Here is a 21545-nt window from a genome sequence, read left to right on the forward strand (position 1 = left end):
GGGAGGGTGTGACAGATGCCTCTGCAGGGCAGCAGTGCCAGCTGCTTTGCAGGGTCTCTGGGGTGAGGGTGGGCAGCCCATGCTGCCCAAGCCCACGGGACACACCTGTGCATCCAAGTCAACCCTTCCACACTGTTCTCTCCAAACTCCCACCTCTCCCTCCGCATCTGCCACTGCTGGCCTTGCCTCTACTTCCTTGAAAACACAGGAGCCAAGACCTCACCTTCCCACCATAAGTACAAACCTGACGATACCTGCCCATTGCTACCCTTTCTCCTGGAGCAATGCAGGAGGTGCCCCCCACCTCAACCTATCCATACCGTAACACCCCCAGGTCAAGGCCTCCCTGGTGGTAGAGGTGCTGCTTCTGGGCCAAGTTCCCCCGGCTTGGGGATTATGGGACCAGGGCCCACCTCCTAGGGGCACCTAGGTGCCCCATAAATGTCTGATGATGGACCTGGGAAAAAACAGCCTGGGAGCCTGTGGGGTGAACAGGAGGGGCATGGAGAGAATGGACCTCTGTGGGTGAGGCCAGGACTGGAGCTTGGGAAAGAGCCTCACGTTTAATTGTGCTGCAGCCCTGAGTGGCCACGGGGGCCTGAGGCACAGCAGAGTGAGAACACACGACCTCAGACTGCAGGCAGGCACCAAGGAAAGGGGGCAGTGGGGGAATCCCATTATGGGATGGGAGGGAGAGGGGTGAGGAGTTGGTGGTGATGAGTATGCACCACCTCTGGGAGAGGGTGACAGCAACCAGACCTGAAACACTCTTGACCTGACTTTATGTAAACAGAATGCCAACTGCAGCCATTGACAGCGAACTCAGTTCTTATGACTAGTGACAAAACAAAAGAAGTGCTGTGGTCATATCTCAAACTGAATGTCAGTCTACTTCCTTGGTTATGTTCCGTTACAGTAATAAACTCTCTTCCTAAGTATGCAGCCTCTATAATCTTTTCCCTTCTAACAAATACGGCAGTCTGATAACAAACTGGAAAAGCAAACTGAAAAGAAATGAGGTCACACGCAGTAGGAGCAACGGCAGGGGAGTCGGGGGAGGAGCCTGTCTGTCTCACAGGAGGGTCTCTGGTTTGTGGACAATGGCCTCTGTGGGCAGTGGCTGTGGAGTGGAGGGAATGAGAGAGCCCAGCTCAAGTCTCGGGATGGGAGAGGCTGGAACATTGCCAGGGGAGTCGGGGTGGAGCCTCATGCGGTTTCTTTTCACTCCCTGGTGTGAACCAGCTGGTGCTTGACCAACTTTGACCGCTGGCTGAAGGCTTTCCCACAAGCTGTGCAGTCATAGGGCTTCACCCCAGTGTGAATCCTCTGGTGCTGGATGAGGACCGAGCGCTGGCTGAAGGACTTCCCACACTCACTGCACTGATAGGGCCTCTCGCCGGTGTGGATGATCTGATGCTGAATGAGGTGCGAGCTCTGGCTGAAGCCCTTCCCACACTCGATGCACGCGTAGGGCTTCTCTCCAGTGTGGACTTTCTGGTGGTGGATGAGGTTTGAGCTCCGGTTGAAGGCTTTGCCGCACTGGTTACACTCGTGGGGTTTCAACCCATTATGGATCCTCTGATGCTGAATGAGAGTTGAGCTCTGGCTGAAGGTCTTCCCACACTCAGCACATTCATAGGGCTTCTCTCCAGTGTGAACTCGCTGGTGCAGGATGAGGTTGGAGCTGCGACCGAAGGTCTTCCCGCACTCGCGACACTCATAGGGCTTGTCGCCCGTGTGCACACCCTGGTGCTGGATAAGCGCAGAGCTGTGGCTGAAGGCCTTCCCACAGATGCTGCACTCATATGGCTTCTCTCCCGTGTGGATGATCTGGTGCTTTCTGAGCACTGAGCTGTAGCTGAAGGCCTTCCCACACACACCGCACACGTGAGGCTTCTCTCCAGTGTGGATTCTCCGGTGCTGGATGAGGCTTGAGCTCTGGCTGAAGGCCTTCCCACAGTCACTGCACTTGTAGGGCTTCTCCCCCGTGTGGACCCTGTGATGCTTAATGAGGTTGGACACCCGGCTGAAGGGTTTGCCGCACTCGCTACATGCATAAGGCCTCTCCCCGGTGTGGACCCTCTGGTGCTTCCTCAGGTGTGAGCTCTGGCTGAAGGCCTTCCCACACACGTCACACTCGAAGGGCTTCTCCCCTGTGTGGACCCTCTGGTGTTTGATAAGGTTGGAGCTCCGCCTGAAGGCCTTCCCGCAGGCGTTGCACATGTATGGCTTCTCCCCAGAGTGGATTCTTTGATGCTGGATGAGGTTGGAAGTCCTCCTGAAGGCCTTCCCGCACTCACTGCATTCGTAGGGCTTCTCGCTCACATGGGACTTCTGGTGCTTTTTAAGGCTGGAGCTCTGGCTGAAGGCCTTTCCACACTCAGTACACACGTGTGGCTTCTCTCCGCGGTGGGTAAGCCGGTGCCTGAGGAGGTCTGAATGTGTGCTAAAGGGCCTTCCACACTCATTACATATGAAGGACTTCTGTCCAGTGTGCGCTGTCTGATGCTGAATAAGATCGGGGCCTCCTTGGAAGGTGTTCCCACACTCGTTGCATATGAACGGGCTTTCGGCTGCGTGAAGCCCCTCACAGCTGACTAGGTCCATGCTGCGTGGGAAGCTCTGGCCATGCGTGTCGTGTGGATGTGGCCTCTCTTCTGCAGGGGCTCCCTGACGTGCCACTGGGCTTGGGCTCAGACTGAAGCCTCTTTTGACCTTGTCACAGTCTACCTCTTTCTCTCCTGAGGAGCTCCTGAGAAGCACTTGCACTGGTGTGAAGTCCCCCTCCCAGCAGGGGGACTGTGCCTCTCTCTCATCCTCAGGGACCTCCCAGTCTCTTTCTAATGCACCGTCACAGAGTTCTCCAAGCTCAGGCGTCTGGGAAACATCACTGGCGTGGTTTTCTGATGTTTCTGCCTGTGATTCCAAATCCTCAGAAGCTTCTTCCTTCTGAAGAAACTCCTTGCCCTCAGTCCTGGGGTCCCCATCTGAAATGACAAACAAGAAGTCACATGGAAGGAAACAGGGAAACACAGACAAGTCTGGGAGCATGGGACCCACGGTGGGTGGTGGCCCCAGGTCTCTTGAGGGGACTGTGAGGGGCTGGCAGAGCTGAGGGGACCAGGCTGCACAGCAACTGAAAACCAACCCTAACCTGACCCCCAGACCCCACATCTCAGGAAAGCACCTGCAGTCTCCCGACTAAGGCCACCCAAAATCCTGGCCTGAGTCGAGGCAGTCCCTTGGCTGTCCTTCCCCTGACCCACAGCAGGCCATCAACAGGTCCTGTTGGCTTTACCTCGGAGCATGTCCCAAACCCAGGCACTCACCCTCCCACCTGTTCAAGGAAAACACAGCTCCCTGCACGTTGCATTGCTAGACATTCTACCTGCCTCCTGTTCCAGATGCACAAGCCTGGAGTTGGCTGCTTGGCCCAGCTCTCATTCTCTGGGCGCCCACCACTGGCTTCACAGGTGTGGGCCTGGGCCCAGGCCAGAAGGTGCAGGGCCCGTTCCCTTCAAGGAAGCAGAACTGGCTCCGACTGCATGGTGATGACTCTGGAATGTCAGACTCCATCCCACTTGACAGAGAAGGCTTCAGCGACCGTGCCCCATTTGTCAAAGCAACCTGTACCTCTCGGCACCTGCACTGTGACTGCACTTTGTTAGCTGGTACCAGGGCTCAGCTGCTGCATCCATCCTTCCGTGACAGAGACGTGCACAAGGCTGCTTGTCACATTGGGAGGCACCCCCTTTTTCACACCTGAAGGACAAGGAAACTCTGCTCTACTGGATCTCTCTCTCTCATTATACCTGAGACATCCAGGCCAACCACCCTTTGCTCCTGCCTGGATGGGGAGTAGCTAACCTGGCCTCCCACCTTCCCCTCCCGCCCACAGCAGTCTGGTGACAAGAGCACTTTGACAACCTCCCCACTCTGCTCCCGCTTCTCCTGAGCAGGAGGGACCCGCTCCCCTTGGGGTCTGCCCTCCCCGATGGTCCTCATGCTCCCTCCTTCCCTTCCCTTCTGCTGGTCTTGGCTCAATCACCTCACGGGAGAGGACTTCTCTGACCACTGCCCCCAACAGGGCTCTGTGTCCCCAGGCTGTCCCCTCCCTACCCCCAGCCTCCTTGGGCCTGCTGCCCTCTGACCTACCCCTCAGCTCAAGACAACTGCCTCTCCCCACCTGGAACTTCAATCTACCACCACAATAGCAGTCTGTCTCCCCCACCCCAACTGGAGGCTTCTGTTATGCTTGGATCTCAGTGCAGACCCAGCTTGGCCATACGCTCAGCCTGTTTGCCTACCATGCCCATGTGCCTGGTGGTGACAATTCACATTCTGGTCACCTGACCCACGGCCCAGCTGGAAGCCCCTGCATAGAGTCTCTGCCAGGACCCCCTCCTTGGAGCTTGGCCATGCGGCCAGCACACAGATGCAGGCACCGTGCTTCGCCTTCCTGCTGACCCTCATGCAGGCCTGTCATCACTCGCTGCACGCGGGCTACCATCTTCTCCCAGAGCCCCAGCCCCTGGGCACCTGTGGTAATGTCCACAGGCCGCTGGACTGACTGACGGTGGTGGGGGGAGGCACAGTGAGGGCTGCAGGACAGACAGGGAGGTCACTGGAGGAAACAGGGGTCTGGATGGGATGACACAGGGCTCACTATGTCCCCTGCTGCACCCCATGACTGATCCGGGGGGCTCCACCCTCTCCTGGTTGCGTGTGGGGAAGGGACGGAGCTTTTCCATAAAGGGTCAGAGAGGGACCATCTTGGACTTTGTGGCTGCACAGTCTCTGTCATATGGTCTGCTTTGTTATAATCCTTAAAAAACCTTCAACCGTTCTTTGCTTGCAGGCCCCGAACAACTGGCTAGCTGGATCTGGCCTGTAGGCCATGGCTTGCTGAACCCTGACTGAGGTAAGGTCATTACTGTGCTCAGGAAGCGGTGGCAATAGGAACTGGTTTTTGAGCCAGAGCTACTGTCGACCTGGAAGAAGTTTACTGAGACAGGAAACAAGAGCGAGTGAGGTGAGGATGATGAGAAGGCATTTTTGATTTGCTAAACTGGATACAATTCTCCTCTGCAACATAAGAACTATTGGAAAAATAATGAAAGTTCCTCTTTTGAAAGGAAATATAAAGTCATAGAAATATGGCTTCCCTTAAGAAAAATCTTTTTAAAAAATTGGGTTTAATGGTGAAGGAAAAGATTTGAAAACAAATACACTTTTTTGCACTGTCTGTGTTGCCCCCACAAGTGTGACACCAAATGGAGAAAAGGGTGAAGACTCTGAGCCCTTCCAGCACACAGCAAACCTGTTACACTTCCTGAGAGACAACACTAAAGACCTTTATTAGTTGCTTCCATGTTTGTGAAAAAGTACCCCTGTCAAAGCCACACTTGTGAGCGCCACATGTGGCTGTGGCTGTTGAGGGGCAGAGCTGTGGCTCTCCAGTGCTCACCCGGCCGTCTGCCACACAGACCCCAGCGGCACCACAGACTCGGGCGGGGGCTCCGTTAGTCTCCCATCTCCCACAGGGGCTCTGTTTTCATTTTACTTAATAGTTTGTTGAGGTGAAATTGACAGACAAAAATTAACTGTTTGAAATGAGCAATTCAGTGGCATTTAGTGCACTTACAATGTTGTGTGATCAACATCTTCATCTTGTCCCAAGACATTTCCATTACCCCAAAGCCCCTATGCACTAGTTTATCTCCATATCTCCTGGCCCCCAGCTCCTGGTAACCACAAACCTGCATTTTGTCTCCATGGATTTACCTACTCCTGACATCTTATATGAATGAAATCATATGATTATGTGACTTTTGAGGCACACTGCAGCAGGTGTAAATGAGGGAGCTTCACTCCCTTTTTTGACTGAATAATATTCCATGGTGTAGATAAAGTACATTTGGCTTATACATTCATCCAGTGATGGACGTCTGGGCTGTTTACACCTCTTGGCTATTGTGAATAGTGCTATGAACACGATGTACATGTACTTGTTTGGGTATCTGCCTTGAATTCTTGGCGCATATATCTAGCAGTGGAATTGCTGGGTCATATGGTAATGCTATGTTTAAACTTTCAAGGAACTGCCAAATTGCATTCCAGAGTGGCTGCACCATTTTACATTCCTACCAGCAATGTATGAGGGTTCCAGTATCTCGAAATCCTTGAAAGCACTTGTTAATTATTTACTTTATTATTACAGCCATCCTAGTGGGTGTGAAGTGGTAATCTTACTCGGGTTATTTATTTATTTTTTCTTGCGGTATGCGGGCCTCTCACTGTTGCGGCCTCTCCCGTTGCGGAGCACAGACTCCGGACATGCAGGCTCAGTGTCCATGGCTCATGGGCCTAGCCACTCCGTGGCATGTGGGATCTTCCCGGATCGGGGCACGAACCCGTGTTCCCTGCATCGGCAGGCGGACTCTCAACCACTGCGCCACCAGGGAAGCCCCTTACTCGGGTTTTGACTTCATTTCTCAAATCACTGATGAATTTGAGCATCTTTTTGTTTACTAGTTGGTCATTTGTATATTTTCTTTGGAGAAATGTTTATTCAAGTCCCTTGCTCACTTAAAGAGTGGCCTGTTTGTCTTTTGTTGTTGAGTTGTAAGAGTCCTTTATATATTCTGGGTACTAGACCTTTGCCAGATATACAATTTGCAAAGATCTTCTCACATTCTGTAGGATGTCATTTCACTTTTTTCATAATGTCCTTTCATGCCCCGAAGTCTTTAATTTTGATGAAGTCCAATTTACCTTTTTCTTTTGTTGTTCATGCTTTTGGTGTTGTATCTAAGAATCCACTGCCAAACTCAACGTTATGAAAATGTAATGTTTTCTTCTAACAGTTTTATGATTTCAGTTCCTGAATTTGGTAGTTGGATGATTCTGAGTTAATTTTTGCATATGGCATGAGGTAGGGAGCCAAGTTCACTCTTCTGCGCATGGAAATCCACTTGTCCCAGCATCATTTATTTAACAGAGTTCTCTCTCTTCACTGAATGGTCCTGACACACTGGTTGAAAATCAATTGGCCTCAGATGTATGGGCTTACTTCTAGACTCTCAATTCTATTCCATTGTTCTGTATGCTTATCCTACGTCAGTACCAAACTGTTTTGATTACTGAAGCTTTGTAGCAAGTTTTGAAACTGGGAAAAATGAGTTCTCTGACTTTGTTCTTTTGCAAGCTTGTTTTGGTTATTTGGGGCCCCTTGAATTCCATATTAATTTGAGGACTGACTTTTCCATTTCTGTAAAAAGGCTGTTGGAATTTTGACAGGGATTGTATTGAATCTGTAGGTTGCTCTGGATAGCACTGACATCATAACACTATTAAGACCGAAACATGGACATGGCATGTCTTTTCAATTATTTAGGTATCCTTTCTTTTTTTTTTTTAAATATATAAATTTATTTATTTACAGCTGCATTGGGTTTTTGTTGCTGTGTGTGGGCTTTCTCTAGTCGCGGTGCATGGGCTTTCTCTAGTTTTGGTGAGCGGGGACTACTCTTCGTTGCAGTGCATGGGCTTCTCATGGCAGTGACTTCTCTTGTTGCAGAGCATGGGATCTAGGTGCGCAGGCTTCAGTAGTTGTGGCATGTGGGCTCAGTAGTCGTGGCTCGTGGGCTCTAGAGCGCAGGCTCAGCAGTTGTGGCACATGGGTTTAGCTGCTCCGTGGCATGTGGGATCTTCCTGGACCAGGGCTTGAGCCTGTGTTCCCTGCATTGGCAGGCAGATTCTTAACCACTGCATCACCAGGCAAGTCCCAGGTATCCTTTAATTTCTTTTGGTGATGATCTGCAGTTCTCAGCCAACACATCTTTCACCCACTTGTTTAAATTTATTTGTAGATTTTTTTCTTTTTGATGCTATTATAAATGAATTGTTTTAATTTCCATTTCAGATTGTACATTGTTGGTGTACAGAAGCGCAACTGATTTTGTATGTTGACTTGTACCCTGCAACTTTGCTGAATTCATTTATTAGCTCTAGTAGCTTTTTAATGGATTCTTTGGTATTTTCTATATATAGGATCATGCCTTAGGCAAACAGAGGTAGTTTTATTTCTTCTTTCCCAATCTGAATGACTTTTATTTGTTTTTCTTGCCTGATTGCTCTGGTTACAACTTCCAGTACAATACTGAATAGCACAGGTGAAAGCAGGCATATTTTCCTGATCTTTGGGGAAAAGCTTTTAATCTTTCACAAATGTATATGATGTTAGCTATGGGTTTTTCATGAATGCCTTTATCATGTTGAGGATGTTGCCTTGTACTGAGTTCCCTCAGTGTTTTTATCGTGAAAATGTATTTGGTTTTATCAAATACATTTTTTTGCATCAATTGAGATGATTATAGCTTTTCTCCTTCATTCCATTAATGCAGTAAATGACACTGATTAGTTCTTATGTTGAACCACTCTTGTATTCCTGGGTTACATCTCACTTGGTCACAGGATATAATATTTTAATGTGCTGCTGGATTCAGTTTGCTAGCATTTTGTTGAGGGTTTTGCATATATAGCCATAAAATGTCTTAATATATAATTTTCTTTTCCTGTGATGTCTTTATTTGACTTTCCTTTCTCTTCTATAGTTTGGAAGAGTTTGAGAAAACTTAGTGTTAATCCTTCTTTAAATGTTTGTTAGAATTCACCAGTGAAGCCACTTGGTCCTGGATGTTTGTTAGTTTTTTTCTTTTTTTTTGTTTGCGGTACGCGGGCCTCTCACTGTTGTGGCCTCTTCCATTGCGAAGCACAGGCTCCAGACGTGTAGGCTCAGTGGCCATGGCTCACGGGCCCAGCCGCTCCGCGGCATGTGGGATCTTCCCGGACCGGAGCACGAACCCATGTCCCCTGCATTGGCAGGCGGATTCATAACCACTGTACCACCAGGGAAGTCCCTCAGTTTAATTTTTGTAGTGTACCATTTTTTTATTCCTTTTGTGTATATTTTAAAGATATTTTGTTAGTGGTATCATGGGGATTATAATTAATATCTTAACATCCTAAAACAATCTGGTTTGGTTTCCCACCCCCCTCAGCTTTTTTGGTCCCCTGCCCCCAGCTTTATTGAAATATAATTGCCATATAACATCATGTAAATTTAAGGTGTACAATGGGATGATGTGATACATGTATATATGCAAAATGATGACCACCATAGGGTTAGTCAACACATCCATCACCTCACATAGTTACTATTTTGTGTGTATGTTTGTGTGGTGAGAACTTTTAAGATCTACTCTCTTAGCAATTGCCAAGTATACATTATTAACTATAGTCACCATGCTGTACATTAAATCCCCAGAATAGAGCCACTGAGTTTGAACTGTTACCAACTTAGCCACAACAGCATACAAAAACTCTGCTCCTATACAGATATGTTCCCACCTTAATGAGGTTGCTGTCACAAATGTATCTTTATATGCTGTATGTTCAATAGTATAGGTTTGTGATTATTTTTATGCATTTGTCTTTTAAATGATATAGGAAATAAAAAGTGGGTTTATAAACCAAAAATACAATAATACTAGCTTTTACCCTTACCTATGTGGTTAATTTTACCAGAGTTCTTTAGTTCTTTTTTTTTTTTTTTTTTTTTTGTGGTACGCGGGCCTCTCACTGTTTTGGCCTCTCCCGTTGTGGAGTACAGGCTCCGGACGCGCAGGCTCAGTGGCCATGGCTCACGGGCCTAGCCGCTCCGCGGCATGTGGGATCTTCCCGGACCAGGGCACGAACTCGTGTCCCCTGCATCGGCAGGCGGACTCTCAACCACTGCGCCACCAGGGAAGCCCTCTTTAGTTCTTTGTATGGCTCTGAGTTCCTAATATCCTTTTTTTTTTTTTTTTGGTGGTACACGGGCCTCTCACTGTTGCAGCCTCTCCCGTTGTGGAGCATAGGCTCCGGATGCGCAGGCTCAGTGGCCATGGCTCACGGGCCCAGCCGCTCCGCGGCATGTGGGATCCTCCCAGACCGGGGCACGAACCCGTGTCCCCTGCATCGGTAGGTGGACTCTCAACCACTGCGCCACCAGGGAAGCCCTCCTTTTATCTTAATATGTAAGAACCCCTCTGACACTTCTTCTTTTTTTTTTTTTAATATTTATTTATTTGGCTGCATCAGGTCTTAGTTGCAGCACATGGGATCTTTCGTTGTGGCATGTGGGCTTCTCTCCAGTTGGGGTGTGCAGGCTCCAGAGCAAGTGGACTCAGTAGTTGCAGTGCGTGGGCTCTCTAGTTGTGGCACGTGGGCTCCAGAGCATGTGGGCTTAGTTGTCCCGTGGCATGTGGGATCTTAGTTCCCCAACCAGGGATTGAACACATATCCTGTGCATTGGAAGGTGGATTCTTTTTTTAAAATTTATTTATTTATTTATTTACTTATTTATTTTTGGCTGTGTTGGGTCTTCGTTTCTGTCCGTGGGCTTTCTCTAGTTGCAGTGAGCAGGGGCTACTCTTCATTGCGGTGCACAGGCCTCTCTTGTTGCGGAGCACAAGCCCCAGACGCGCAGGCTCAGTAGTTGTGGCTCACGGGCCTAGTTGCTCTGCAGCATGTGGGATCTTCCCAGACCAGGGCTCGAACCCGTGTCCCCTGCATTGGCAGGCAGATTCTCAACCACTGAGCCACCAGGGAAGCCCCGGAAGGTGGATTCTTAACCACTGGGCCACCAGCGAAGTCCCTCCCTCTGACACTTCCTACAGAGCAGGTCTATTGGTAATAAACACCCTCAGCTTTTGTTTATCTGAGAATATCTTAACTTTGCCTTCACTCTGAAAGGTAATTTTGCCAGATGTAGAATTCTTAGTTGGCAGTTTCATTCTCCCAGCAGTTTAAATATGTCATCCCACTACTTTCCAACCTCCAAGGGTTCTGATGAGAAACTGGCTGTTAATTTTATTGAGGATCCCTTACACAAGACGGGTTGCTTCTCTCTCGCTGTCTTCAAGATTCAGTCTTTCGACAATTTGATTATAATGAGTCTTGGTGTGGATCTCTTTGAATTTGTCCTAGTCAGAGTTTGCTGAGCTTTCTGGATGTGTAGGTTCATGTCTTTCATGACATTTAAGATGTTTTGGCCACTATTCAAATATTCTTTCTGCCCCTTTCTCTCTCTCCCTTCTTTCTTGGCCTCCCATATGTGTGTTGGTTCCTTTGATGGTATCCCACAAGTCTGTTAGGCTCTGTTCACTTTTCTTCAACCTTTTTTCTTCCTGTTCCTCAGACTGGATAACTTCAATTGTCTATCTTCAAGTTCACCGATTCTATTGCCTGCTCAAATCTGCTGTTGAAACCCTCCAGCAAACTCTTCATTTCAGTTATTATAATTCTCACATCTAGGACTTCATTTTTTCAAATTTTTGGCTGCACCACGTGGCATGTGGGAGACCAGGGATTGGACCCATGCCCCCTGCAGTGGAAGCGTGGAGTCTTAACCACTGGACCACCAGGGAAGTCCCAGCTCTAGGACTTACACTCTGTTTCTTTTTATAATAAATAAAATATAAATTGTATATTTACAATTATCTCTACTGATTTTCTCATTTTGTTCATACATAGTTTTTAGCTCTTTGCCCATGGTTTGTTTCAGATCTTTGAGTACCTTTAAGACAGCTGATTTAGTCTGTCAAGTATCTGTGCTTTTTCAGGGACACTTCCGCCAATTAATTTTTTTCCCTTGAATGGGCCAGCCATATTTTCCTGCTTATTTGTATTCTTTATGATTTTTTGTTAAAAACTGGACATTTGAATATTTACTGTGATAACTCTGTAAATCAGTCTCTCCTGCCTCCAGGGTTTGCTACTCTTAATTGTTGGAGGCTCCAGTCATCTGTTCTTTTAGTCACTTTCCAAACTACTTTTGCAAAGACTGCATCCCTTGTCATGTGTGGTCACCAAGGTCTCTGTTTCTTTAGCTTGTGTACAGCTACTGTTTGAATAGAGAGTTCCTTGAACACTAACAGTAAAATAAAAATAATACACCTCTCCCAGCCTTTGTGGGTTGGCTCTCCTGGGACACTAACACTATTACTCTGCTGTGGCTTCCTGCTTTCATTAATTTTGGAGATCAGCTACAGGTTATGCTACAATCTTCATAGACCTTTTCTTTCTTTCTTTTTTTTTGTTTTTCATAGGTCTTTTCTTAGCATATATCCTATCCTGGGCAGGTACGTGGCTTTCTAAATTCCCTGATATACAAGGGTGCTTTTGAATGCCCTCATTTCTCCAACTTTCCCTCCTAGGCTTTAGGAGGTCAACTGTACTGTTAACTGATGTCCCAAGTGGCTGTGGGATTTTAGTTCACCTTTCAGTGTTTTTGAGCCCACCACTTTTCTGCTGAGTAAGTTCTGAGTTAGGCAACACAGGGACAAACACTTTGCATTCTTTATCCAACCTCGCACAGGTGAGAACAAAGAAAATAATTTCTGAGTAAGTTCTGCTCTGCTCCTTCTGGAACCAGGGACCAGGTCCCACACTGGGAACACAGGCTGCTCACTTTCAATATGCTGCTGAACCAGGGAGTGTTTGTAAAGCTTTCCATGTTAAGTTGCTTTTTTCTTGACTCAGCATTTGTTTGGTTGTGTAAACCTGTTTTCTAGATTTCTGACAAAGTTGGTCCTGATGGCTTCTACCTGTTTTTTTTTTTTTTTTTTTTTTTAAATAATTTACATGGAGAAAGGGGTGTTTGGAGCTGCCTACTCCACCATTTTGCTCTATAGCAAAATGGTTTTTAAAACATGAGCTACCATCAATCTGTTTTTTTCCTGGAGCAAGAATCCTGGCCTAACTCACCATTCTCTGCCTGGTATACCCCTGGCCATCTGGCAGCAGGCTTTGTCCCTCAGGGCCACTTCTTTGGCTCTGTCATGTTTTTCATCCTCTATCCATCTCCTCCCTCCAACACACCTAGGACTGCCTTGTGCCATCTCTGCCCTTAGCCCAACCTTCCCTGGCCACACAGGGTCTGAACAGGGTACTCTGCCCAGATGTCCTGAGTATGACAAAAGGTCCCACGTAGTTAAGAGTGTCTTCTTGTATAACAGCCACCATCAGATCCCAGTAAGGAAAGCTAACAGTGAGTAACCATCCTGATCACTGCTGAGAGGTCCACAGAAGAGGTGAGTTAGTGAGTGGTGTGCAGGAAGGACTCTCTGGTATCTGACGGGGATGGGAGCAGCTGGGCAGTGTGAATGGAACAGGGCCAAGGCTTGGATTAGGGCAGAGACCTGAGGGCACGGACTACCACCAGCCTGGTGAGTAAGTTAGGCAGGGCTCAGCTGGTGACCATCATGTCACACCCCTCTATGTCAGGTGAGGAAAGCAGTGTCCCACTCAGGGCACCAGGGCAGCCAGGTGCCAGGCCAATTTCCTCTCTTGGCCCCTTGACCTCCAGCCTTGGCCCCTCAAGTCCACAAGGCACTCTGCCCCTAATGGTGACACACAGACCTCCTGAGGTAAGTGCAGGGTGATGTAGACAAAGTCTCCTCAGAACAAGGGCATCAGTGGGGAACTCACACCCAGTACCTGGCTGCTGATGGTGAGGGGGGGTGGCTTCTGGCTCAGCGTCACCACAGCAGAGGGGACCATGAAGTGCAGATCCAGGGTGGGTCACAGCGGGAGCATCACTCACACAGGCCTGTGTTCTGGGGGTCCAAGGAGATGGTCCAGGGACTGAGGGTTCCATTTCTGCCTCTTCAGGGCGTACTCTGAGGCTGGGCATGGCTGGGACCTGGAGACCAGCAAGGACACAGGTGAGTGTGCAGAGGGGATAACTCCAGGGGTTCACCCACCCACCAGGTAGGGGTCACTTCCTTCACCCCTGCAGCCTGAGACCTCTGGAAGGCCTGGTGATTGGTGCCACATTCCCTGATCTTGGAACCAAGGGAAGGGTGAGCCAGCCACGAGGACACAGACTCACAAGCCAGGGCCACAGGTGGGAAATGGTGAGATGCTGACCACAGAGCAAGGTGAGCACACAGTGCCTTGCTGGCACCACCTGGAAGGGCCCAAGCTTTCCCTGATAAGAGGAAAGCAGCTCCCATGGAGCCTGTGCCTGCTGTGGTGGGCTTGTTCCTGACACAATGCCCTGAAGGTGGACCACTGGACCCACTCACGGGGGAACAGCAACTCCAAAGGTTGGGCTGCCAGGGGTAGCCTGAGCTGCAGACATGCACAAAGTCATCACAGTGCCACCCTATTGGTCAGCCCTGAGTTGTGTCCCCCTGGCAGCATCCAGAGTGGGTGTTCCCATCCCCAACCTCCTGGGCTGTCCTCCCACTGCACCAGTGGCTCCCTCCCAGACTCCTCATCTCCCTCTTCACGTTGGTGCTCCAGGGTTCACTTCTGTATCTACACCAACTTCCTTGGTTAATCTGTCCAGTCCTGAGGCATCAACATCATTTATCCCGTGAAGACTCTCAAACCTGGGCTCATCTCCAGGCTTAAGTGGTCTCTCTGAGCAAGGGACAGGGCATTCCCACCCAGACACATGATGGGTTCCCCACATGGACCAAGTTACTGATTTCCTCCACCCCTCCCACTACCCTGTCTCTGAGCAAATGCACCATGCCCTGCCCAGCAGCCCATCTGGGAGTGGGGCAACATCCCTCCGCCCCTTATTCATATTGTACCATGAGCAGGTACCAGTGACCCGTCTGCCCTTCAGGGGTGGAGAAGATGAGGCAAAAGCCCATTGTAGACACTGCCTGCCAACCCTTGGACTGAATTTCTCCTCTTGGGACACACGCTTTCAGTGTTTCCAAAACACCCACTATATGCCAGCGTCTATTCCAGGGACAATGTGACCATCACCCTCATGGGTTTCAGTGGGGAGACAGATAACAGCAAATGCATCAGTGAGATGGGCAAGTGCTCTGGGCACAGGTAGCAGAGAAGGGGTGGAGCCTGGGGCAGGCGGGCATTTAACCAGGCCCAGAGAAGAGAGGGTTTAGGCCATGCCTGGCTGGAAAAGTAGAAGAAAGCAAGGGTGAGATGGGGCAGAGGTGTGAACAGAGCTCAGAGACAGTTGCTGGGGGACAGACTATAAGAGGTCTTGACTGCCTGGTGAAAGTGAGACATCAGCCACATTTCTACATTGGGAGATAGAACTAATGAAACATCTTAGGAAGATTCACCTGGCGTGGGCACTCAGAGGGATGGTGCATAAGATTCAAAGCAGGGAAAGCACTGACTCAAGGCACTCATCCATGTAGCAGCAGACAGAGAGGATGATGCTTCCAAGGGGCGAACCTTCACTTTCTTCCAAGGGAAGAGTCAATCATTTGTAACATTTATTCAGTTCATTTTATTTTAAAATCTTCAAGTCATTATCACTGTTTCTGAATAGGGGCACAGTCATATGGCTCAAAATTCAAAAGGTTAAAGAGGACTTAAGGTGAAACATCTCCCAGCCAGCCACACTACTCCTTCCCAGTTTCCAATGTGTCCTTCCTGATTACTCTAAGCTTACACAAATATGTGTGTTTTTTCTTTGCCTTTTTATTATAAATTGTACCAAACTAAGCTCATTTTAAAATTTTTATTTATTTATTTATTTAGGGCTGAGTTGGATCTTTGTTGCTGCACGTGCCCTTTCTCTCGTTGCAGTGAGCGGGGGCAACTCTTTGTTGTGGTGTGTGGGATTCTCATTGCAGTGGCTTCTCTCGTTGCGGAGCATGGGCTCTAGGCGCCCAGGCTTCAGTAGTTGTGGCTCGCAGGCTCTAGAGCGCAGGCTCAGTAGTTGTGGCGCATGGGCTTAGTTGCTCCGCGGCATGTGGGATCTTCCCAGACCAGGGCTCGAAACTGTGTCCCCTGCATTGGCAGGCAGATCCTTAACCACTGCGCCACCAGGGAAGCCCCGAAAACTAAGCTCATTTTACATTTTGTTTTTCTCACTTCAGTATTTGTGGGATCTTGCCCAGGAGGACACAGACTGATCAGTGGTAGCAGACTGCTCCTCCTCACCCATGTCCACATCCTATCCCTAGAACCTACACTACACAGCGAAAGAGATTTTGCAGAAGAAATTAAGTTTACGGGCCTGGATTATCTTGGTGGACCCAACCTAATCACATGAGCCGTTGCTGACTCAGATGCACGGGTCATATGCAAGGAGTGGGGCCTCCAAGAGCTAAGAACAGTCAGCAAGGAAAAAGCAACCTCGGGAATTGGATTCCACCAGTGAGCTTGGAAGCTGATTCTCCTGGCTAAGGGCTCTACCTGGTGCTAAGCAAAGATACAACTATGAAGACCAGCAGCCACTTGTCCATAGCAGGCGTCCACGGGATGGGCATGACCCAGCCTCAGTCCCACTCCCTTGGGGGAGAATAAATTCCTCCCCAACCCCAGAGCCCCTTCTCCACCTGGAGGGCGAATCCACCACCGACTGGGCCTCCAGGCAGGACACCTGGTGCCAAGCGACAACCCCATTCATTTCTCACCCGGCTCCGTACAGTTCCGACGTTCGCACCAATTCCTGAGGCCCTTCCTCCGCCCCAACCCCGCGCGTCAGAACACTATTCGCGCACACTTGCCCGTCGCACTGTAGCAGCCGCGCCACGCGGTCCCGCAGCCCGGCTCCAGGACAGGGGTTGCTCGGCTCCGCCGCGCACCCTCTGCAGGGCGCCCCTCGCACGCCCTCCCGGGAGGGGCCCTCGAAGGCTGTGACCCGCCCACGCCCCTTTACGGACCCCTGCGCACCGAGCCTAGGCCTCCCGGGGCCGGCACCCACCGCGGCGGCATCGGAGTGACGAGGGAGCGCGGTCAGCAACGCCGAAACGCCACCACGGCAATCGCCAACTCCGGGAGTCGCTCCGGGAACAGAGCAAGGCCGCGGGGCCGAGGCCACTCGGCCCTTAGGCGGACCCCGGAAGTCCCGCTCCGACTTCCGGCTCGCGGACCCGCCCAGCCCAGCCCAGTGTGGCCGCTCTAGACCGCGGGAGGGCGAGCGACTCGGTGGATCCATACTTGACCCGCGCGAGGTGCCAGGAGCCGCCGGGAGCCCCGCGATCAGAGTCGGTTCGTGCAACTAACCAGGGTGGCAACTACCTAAAAAAAGACAAGCGATTATAAATGCAGGGAGAACTAGGGACTTAGATACACAGGTACCTAGAATCGGAACAGGTTTTGCTTGATAAAAACATGATGATGCACGTGGAAGAAACTGAATCCCTCAATCAGTAAATGATTCGACAGATAGATGGGAAAATCTCAAATTCCTTAAGTGGGACTGTCCATGAAACATTTACAAAAATTGATTATACAGTTAGACATAAAGAATACAAATATTTTAAAGTATGCATTTTAAACTACCAAAATTAGAATAGAAATACATAATAAAAAGTTGACTCCCAAAACTCTTTAACTATTGGAGTTTACGAAACGCTATCTACATAACCTTTGAATCAAAAATGATACTAGCTGGAAAATTGCAGACTATTTATAAAGCAATGAAAAGCAAAACACTTCATTCTCACACCTACGGAACCCAGTGTAAAGTGTAAAATATATAATATCCACTGAATATTTTCAGAGAAAAATATATATGACTATATCGCCTTAAATACTTTTTCTTTATTAAAGAAGACAAAAGCATTTATCCTTAAGAAGTTAGAAAAAGGAGCATTTCTCCGAACCAGCAATAACCAATCAGATAATGTAACAAAAATGAAATGTCTTGGGACTTCCCTGGCGGTCCAGTGGTTAAGACTCCATGCTCTCAATGCAGGGGGCCCGGCTTCGACGCCTGGTCAGGGAACTAGATTCCGCATGACGCAACTAAAAAAAGGTCCCGAGTGCCTCAACTAAGACCTGGTGCAGCTAAATTAACAAATATTAAAAAAAATGAAATATCTTCCACAATAGCAACAAAAACTATGAAATACTGGGGAATTAACAAAGAGCACTCAAGTTTGTACGGCAGGTTCCCCTATGCAGTGATCAGGGACCGGCGTTCCTTGGCTGAGGATTTTCCGCTTGCTGACTCGGAGGGGAAGAGCAGAACACATAATAGGGATAAGAAGCTGCTTCTCCCAGTCTTCCCACGTGGCCGCCTGCTGTAGCAGTATGCAGCCCTTGCCAAAAGTACAACCCAAGTCCCATCCCGTCCCTGATGCAGCTCAGGTGAGTCCCTCTGGACAAGGTGCAGCCTCTCCACCAGGTCGTATAACTAAAGGGCAAGTTGCCTGCCCCCTGACACCCAAGTTGCAGTGTGGAGAAAGAGGATGGGAAACACAGCAGTGTCCAAACTATGCTGGCTGGGTCCGAAGAAAAGTCTGATGTGGGGTTGTTGTGCACACTGTGTAGATATTTTATTTTTTAATATTTATTTATTTATTAGAAAAAATCTTTTGGCCACGCTGTGGCATGTGGGATCTTATTCCCCAACCAGGGATTGACCCTGCGCCCCCTGCATTGGAATCGTGGAGTCTTAACCACTGGACTGCCAGGGAAGTCCCTGTAGATATAAATATATATATATTCATATATATATATATAACATATATATATAATATATAAATACATATATAGAAATATATAAATATATATATTTCTATATATATTTCTAAATAAATTTATTTATTTTATTTATTTATTTTGTCTGCATTGGGTCTTTGTTGCTGCGCGTGGGCTTTCTCTAGTTGCGGCAAGCGGCAGGGGTTACTCTTCGTTGTGGTGCTTGGGCTTCTCATTGCGGTGGCTTCTCTTGTGGAACAAGGGCTCTAGGCACGCAGGCTTCAGTAGTTTGGGCACATGGGCTGAGTAGTTGGGGCTCGCGGGCTCTAGCGCACAGGCTCAGTAGTTGTGGTGCACGGGCTTAGTTGCTCTGCGGCATGTGGGATCTTCCCAGACAATGGCTCGAACCCATGTCCCCTGCATTGGCAGGTGTATTCTTAACCACTGCACCACCAGGGAAGTCCCTGGTAGGTATTTTAAATGCAATGATTTCACACATGTAAGTGACTTTAGCCCTCATCTCTGTGCAGGGTGTGCAGAGTCTCCTGTGGGCAACTCCACATGAGTGCTGGAGCCCCTCTCCCTGGCAGGGAGGAGCTCCAGGACAGCACCCGGTACCCAGACTCAGCTCCAGGAGGAGCTCTATGGGCCCTGGGCCTCATCAGGTCTGACTTGGCCCTCCGGGGGCCTTCCTTGTCCATGACCCATCCTCTTGCCCACCTGCGGAGGGAGGTGATAGGCTGCCCTGGCTGGGACTGTCCAGATTTACAGGGGCCTCCTCATTGACAGTTGGAAGCCTGGGTCAGCTTCTTGTCTGCATACTTCCATTTAGTTCCACATGCAAAGGCCCCATCTAGTCACAGGTTAAAGCCCGAGGTCCCTTGTCTTTTATTTATTTCCCTCTATATGCTTGCCCTCCTCCTCTCTCTCTCCAGCTCAAGGTACCTTGAGACCGCCTGCAATGCCAGGCCTGCTTACGAGACTTGGTCAGCACAAATCACAGGCCATAGGCAGAGGGAAACTCCCCTTGTCCATCTCTGCTCTCCTCCACCTGTGCCTCCATCTGCCTTCCTGCAGCCTGAGTCTCTCTAGGGGGGCTCTTTTGAAAGTGGCAAGAAGTAACCAACACTTGCCAACATTCCAAACAATTCTGAAACAATTTCTCTAGGGTTATAGTTTTAGTCACACGTTGTCTACTCCTAATACATCATAAGCAAGGGTCATACCAAATACTTTCCATGCATAGCAAGGGTCACCAGCTTTCTACCTGTAACACCTCTGCCCTCACTGCCTGATCATTAAGCCAACTGCACATGTAGTAGGTTCTGTTTCAGCACCTACCTACTGCCAGGTATCAAGTACTGGATTAGTTAGAATAAAGCTCAGCTGATGTAAAGAGGCTCAAAACTAACATTGGCTTCAGTGAGACAGAGGGCTGTTTCTGTCTTCTGTGATAGACCACATGGCTGTGGTGGCTGTCCTCTTGAAGATGGAGGGGCACAGGCCCCTTCTACCTGAGGGCTCCACCCTGCCCAGAGCTCAATCACCATTTCAGCCAGTGGGAACAGGACAAGGTGACACCTTGAAGATGCACGTATCCCTTCTGCCTGTGACCCACATGCTACATCTCACAGCATTGCCACTTGGAAACATCACCTTTGCTTGGATGGGCAAGTGTCAGGTAAAATTTCATGTCTGAAAAGGACAGGGAGAATGCAAAGACAGGAAGAACCAGCAGGCTCTGCATGTCCACCACAGGGGAAAATAACACAGTCAACACAAAACCAGGCAGCAACATCAGAAAACTAAGGAGGAAAAAACTGATAGATGTCCAAGACAAAAACCCACAATAATGTGTCCATTGAAAAGCACGTTTGAATAGAATATGGTTGATCATAGAGCCTTTGACCAGGCCTCTGCCCAAACCCCATCTCCAGTGGGCCTCAGGTTCTGGTCAGGGGTGGGGTGTAGGCTGGTGGTTAGAAAGTCACCACCTCAGGACCACTGGCTGTCCCTCTCAGTGTCAGCACATCTACCTTTGTTTTTCTGTGACAGTTCAGATTGGCTGAAAAGTAGTGTTTTTCATCAACTTTGCAATAAAATCATTTAATTCTAAACTAATTCATGAGATGGTGGTGTTTTTACTGTAATACATAATAGACCACTAAGAAATGTATTGAGAAGAAGTTATTTAATAAATTTAAAAGAAAAAAAAGGGGGAAAAACTGAAAATAAGAATGGGCCATAAAAACTATCCAAAATTGCTTTTTACAAGACAAACTATATAGTGAAGCCTGAAAATTTCCGTTAAATGGTTGATTGCTAAAAAACAAAACCAAAACATAAAACTAGATAAAAGCAAAAAATGAAGAAGAAATCAAAACTAGTTGTTATGGACTGAATGTTTGTGTCCTCCCAACATACATTCATATGTTGAAGCCTAACTTCCCAAAGTGATGGTATCTGGAGGATGGACCCCTGGGAGGTAATTAGGTTTAGATGAGGTCATGTGGGCGTGGCCATTGACAGAACTAGTGTCCTTATAAGACACAGAACTAGAGTCCTTATAAAACACTGCAGGGCTTCCCTGGTGGTGCAGTGGTTGAGAGTCCGCCTGCCGATGCAGGGGATATGGGTTCGTGCCCCGGTCCGGGAAGATCCCACATGCCACGGAGCGGCTGGGCCTGTGAGCCATGGCCGCTGAGCCTTGAGCGTCCAGAGCCTGTGCTCCGCAACGGGAGAGGCCACAACAGTGAGAGGCCCGCATACCACAAAAACAAAACAAAACAAAGCAAAACAAAAAACACTGCAAAAAAAAAAAAAAAAGAAAAAGAAAAGAGGAGAGCTGTAGAGAGAGGTCTCGTCTTCTTGGAGAATACATAAGTAATCATGTATAGAATGTCGGTAGAAATATGGACAGTAGAGGCCATTCTGGTGAGGCCTCAAGTGGAAAAGAGGAACATGCTATCGGAAATTTGAAGAAAGGTGACCATGGTTATAAAGCGGCAAAGAACTTGGCTGAATTGTGTTTGTGGGAAGTAGAACTTGAGCAATAAAACTGGATTTTTAGCTGA

The 21545-nt window shown here is 48.7% G+C and overlaps 1 protein-coding gene across 1 annotated transcript; it reads right to left on the reverse strand.

Annotated features, from left to right (window-relative positions):
- Positions 1 to 1073: 1073 nt before the first annotated feature.
- On the reverse strand, positions 1074 to 16981 carry ZNF16 (zinc finger protein 16; the record flags this gene model as incomplete). Its single annotated transcript, XM_082858474.1, has 3 exons — positions 1074 to 2987; positions 13543 to 13747; positions 16748 to 16981. The coding sequence occupies 3 exons, from the start codon at positions 16979 to 16981 to the stop codon at positions 1222 to 1224; spliced, it is 2205 nt and encodes a 734-aa protein (XP_082714600.1). The 3' UTR covers positions 1074 to 1221.
- Positions 16982 to 21545: the final 4564 nt, after the last annotated feature.

Source organism: Leucopleurus acutus (genome assembly GCF_964270905.1).
Source record: "Leucopleurus acutus genome assembly, chromosome: 17".
Lineage (NCBI taxonomy): Eukaryota > Metazoa > Chordata > Mammalia > Artiodactyla > Delphinidae > Leucopleurus > Leucopleurus acutus.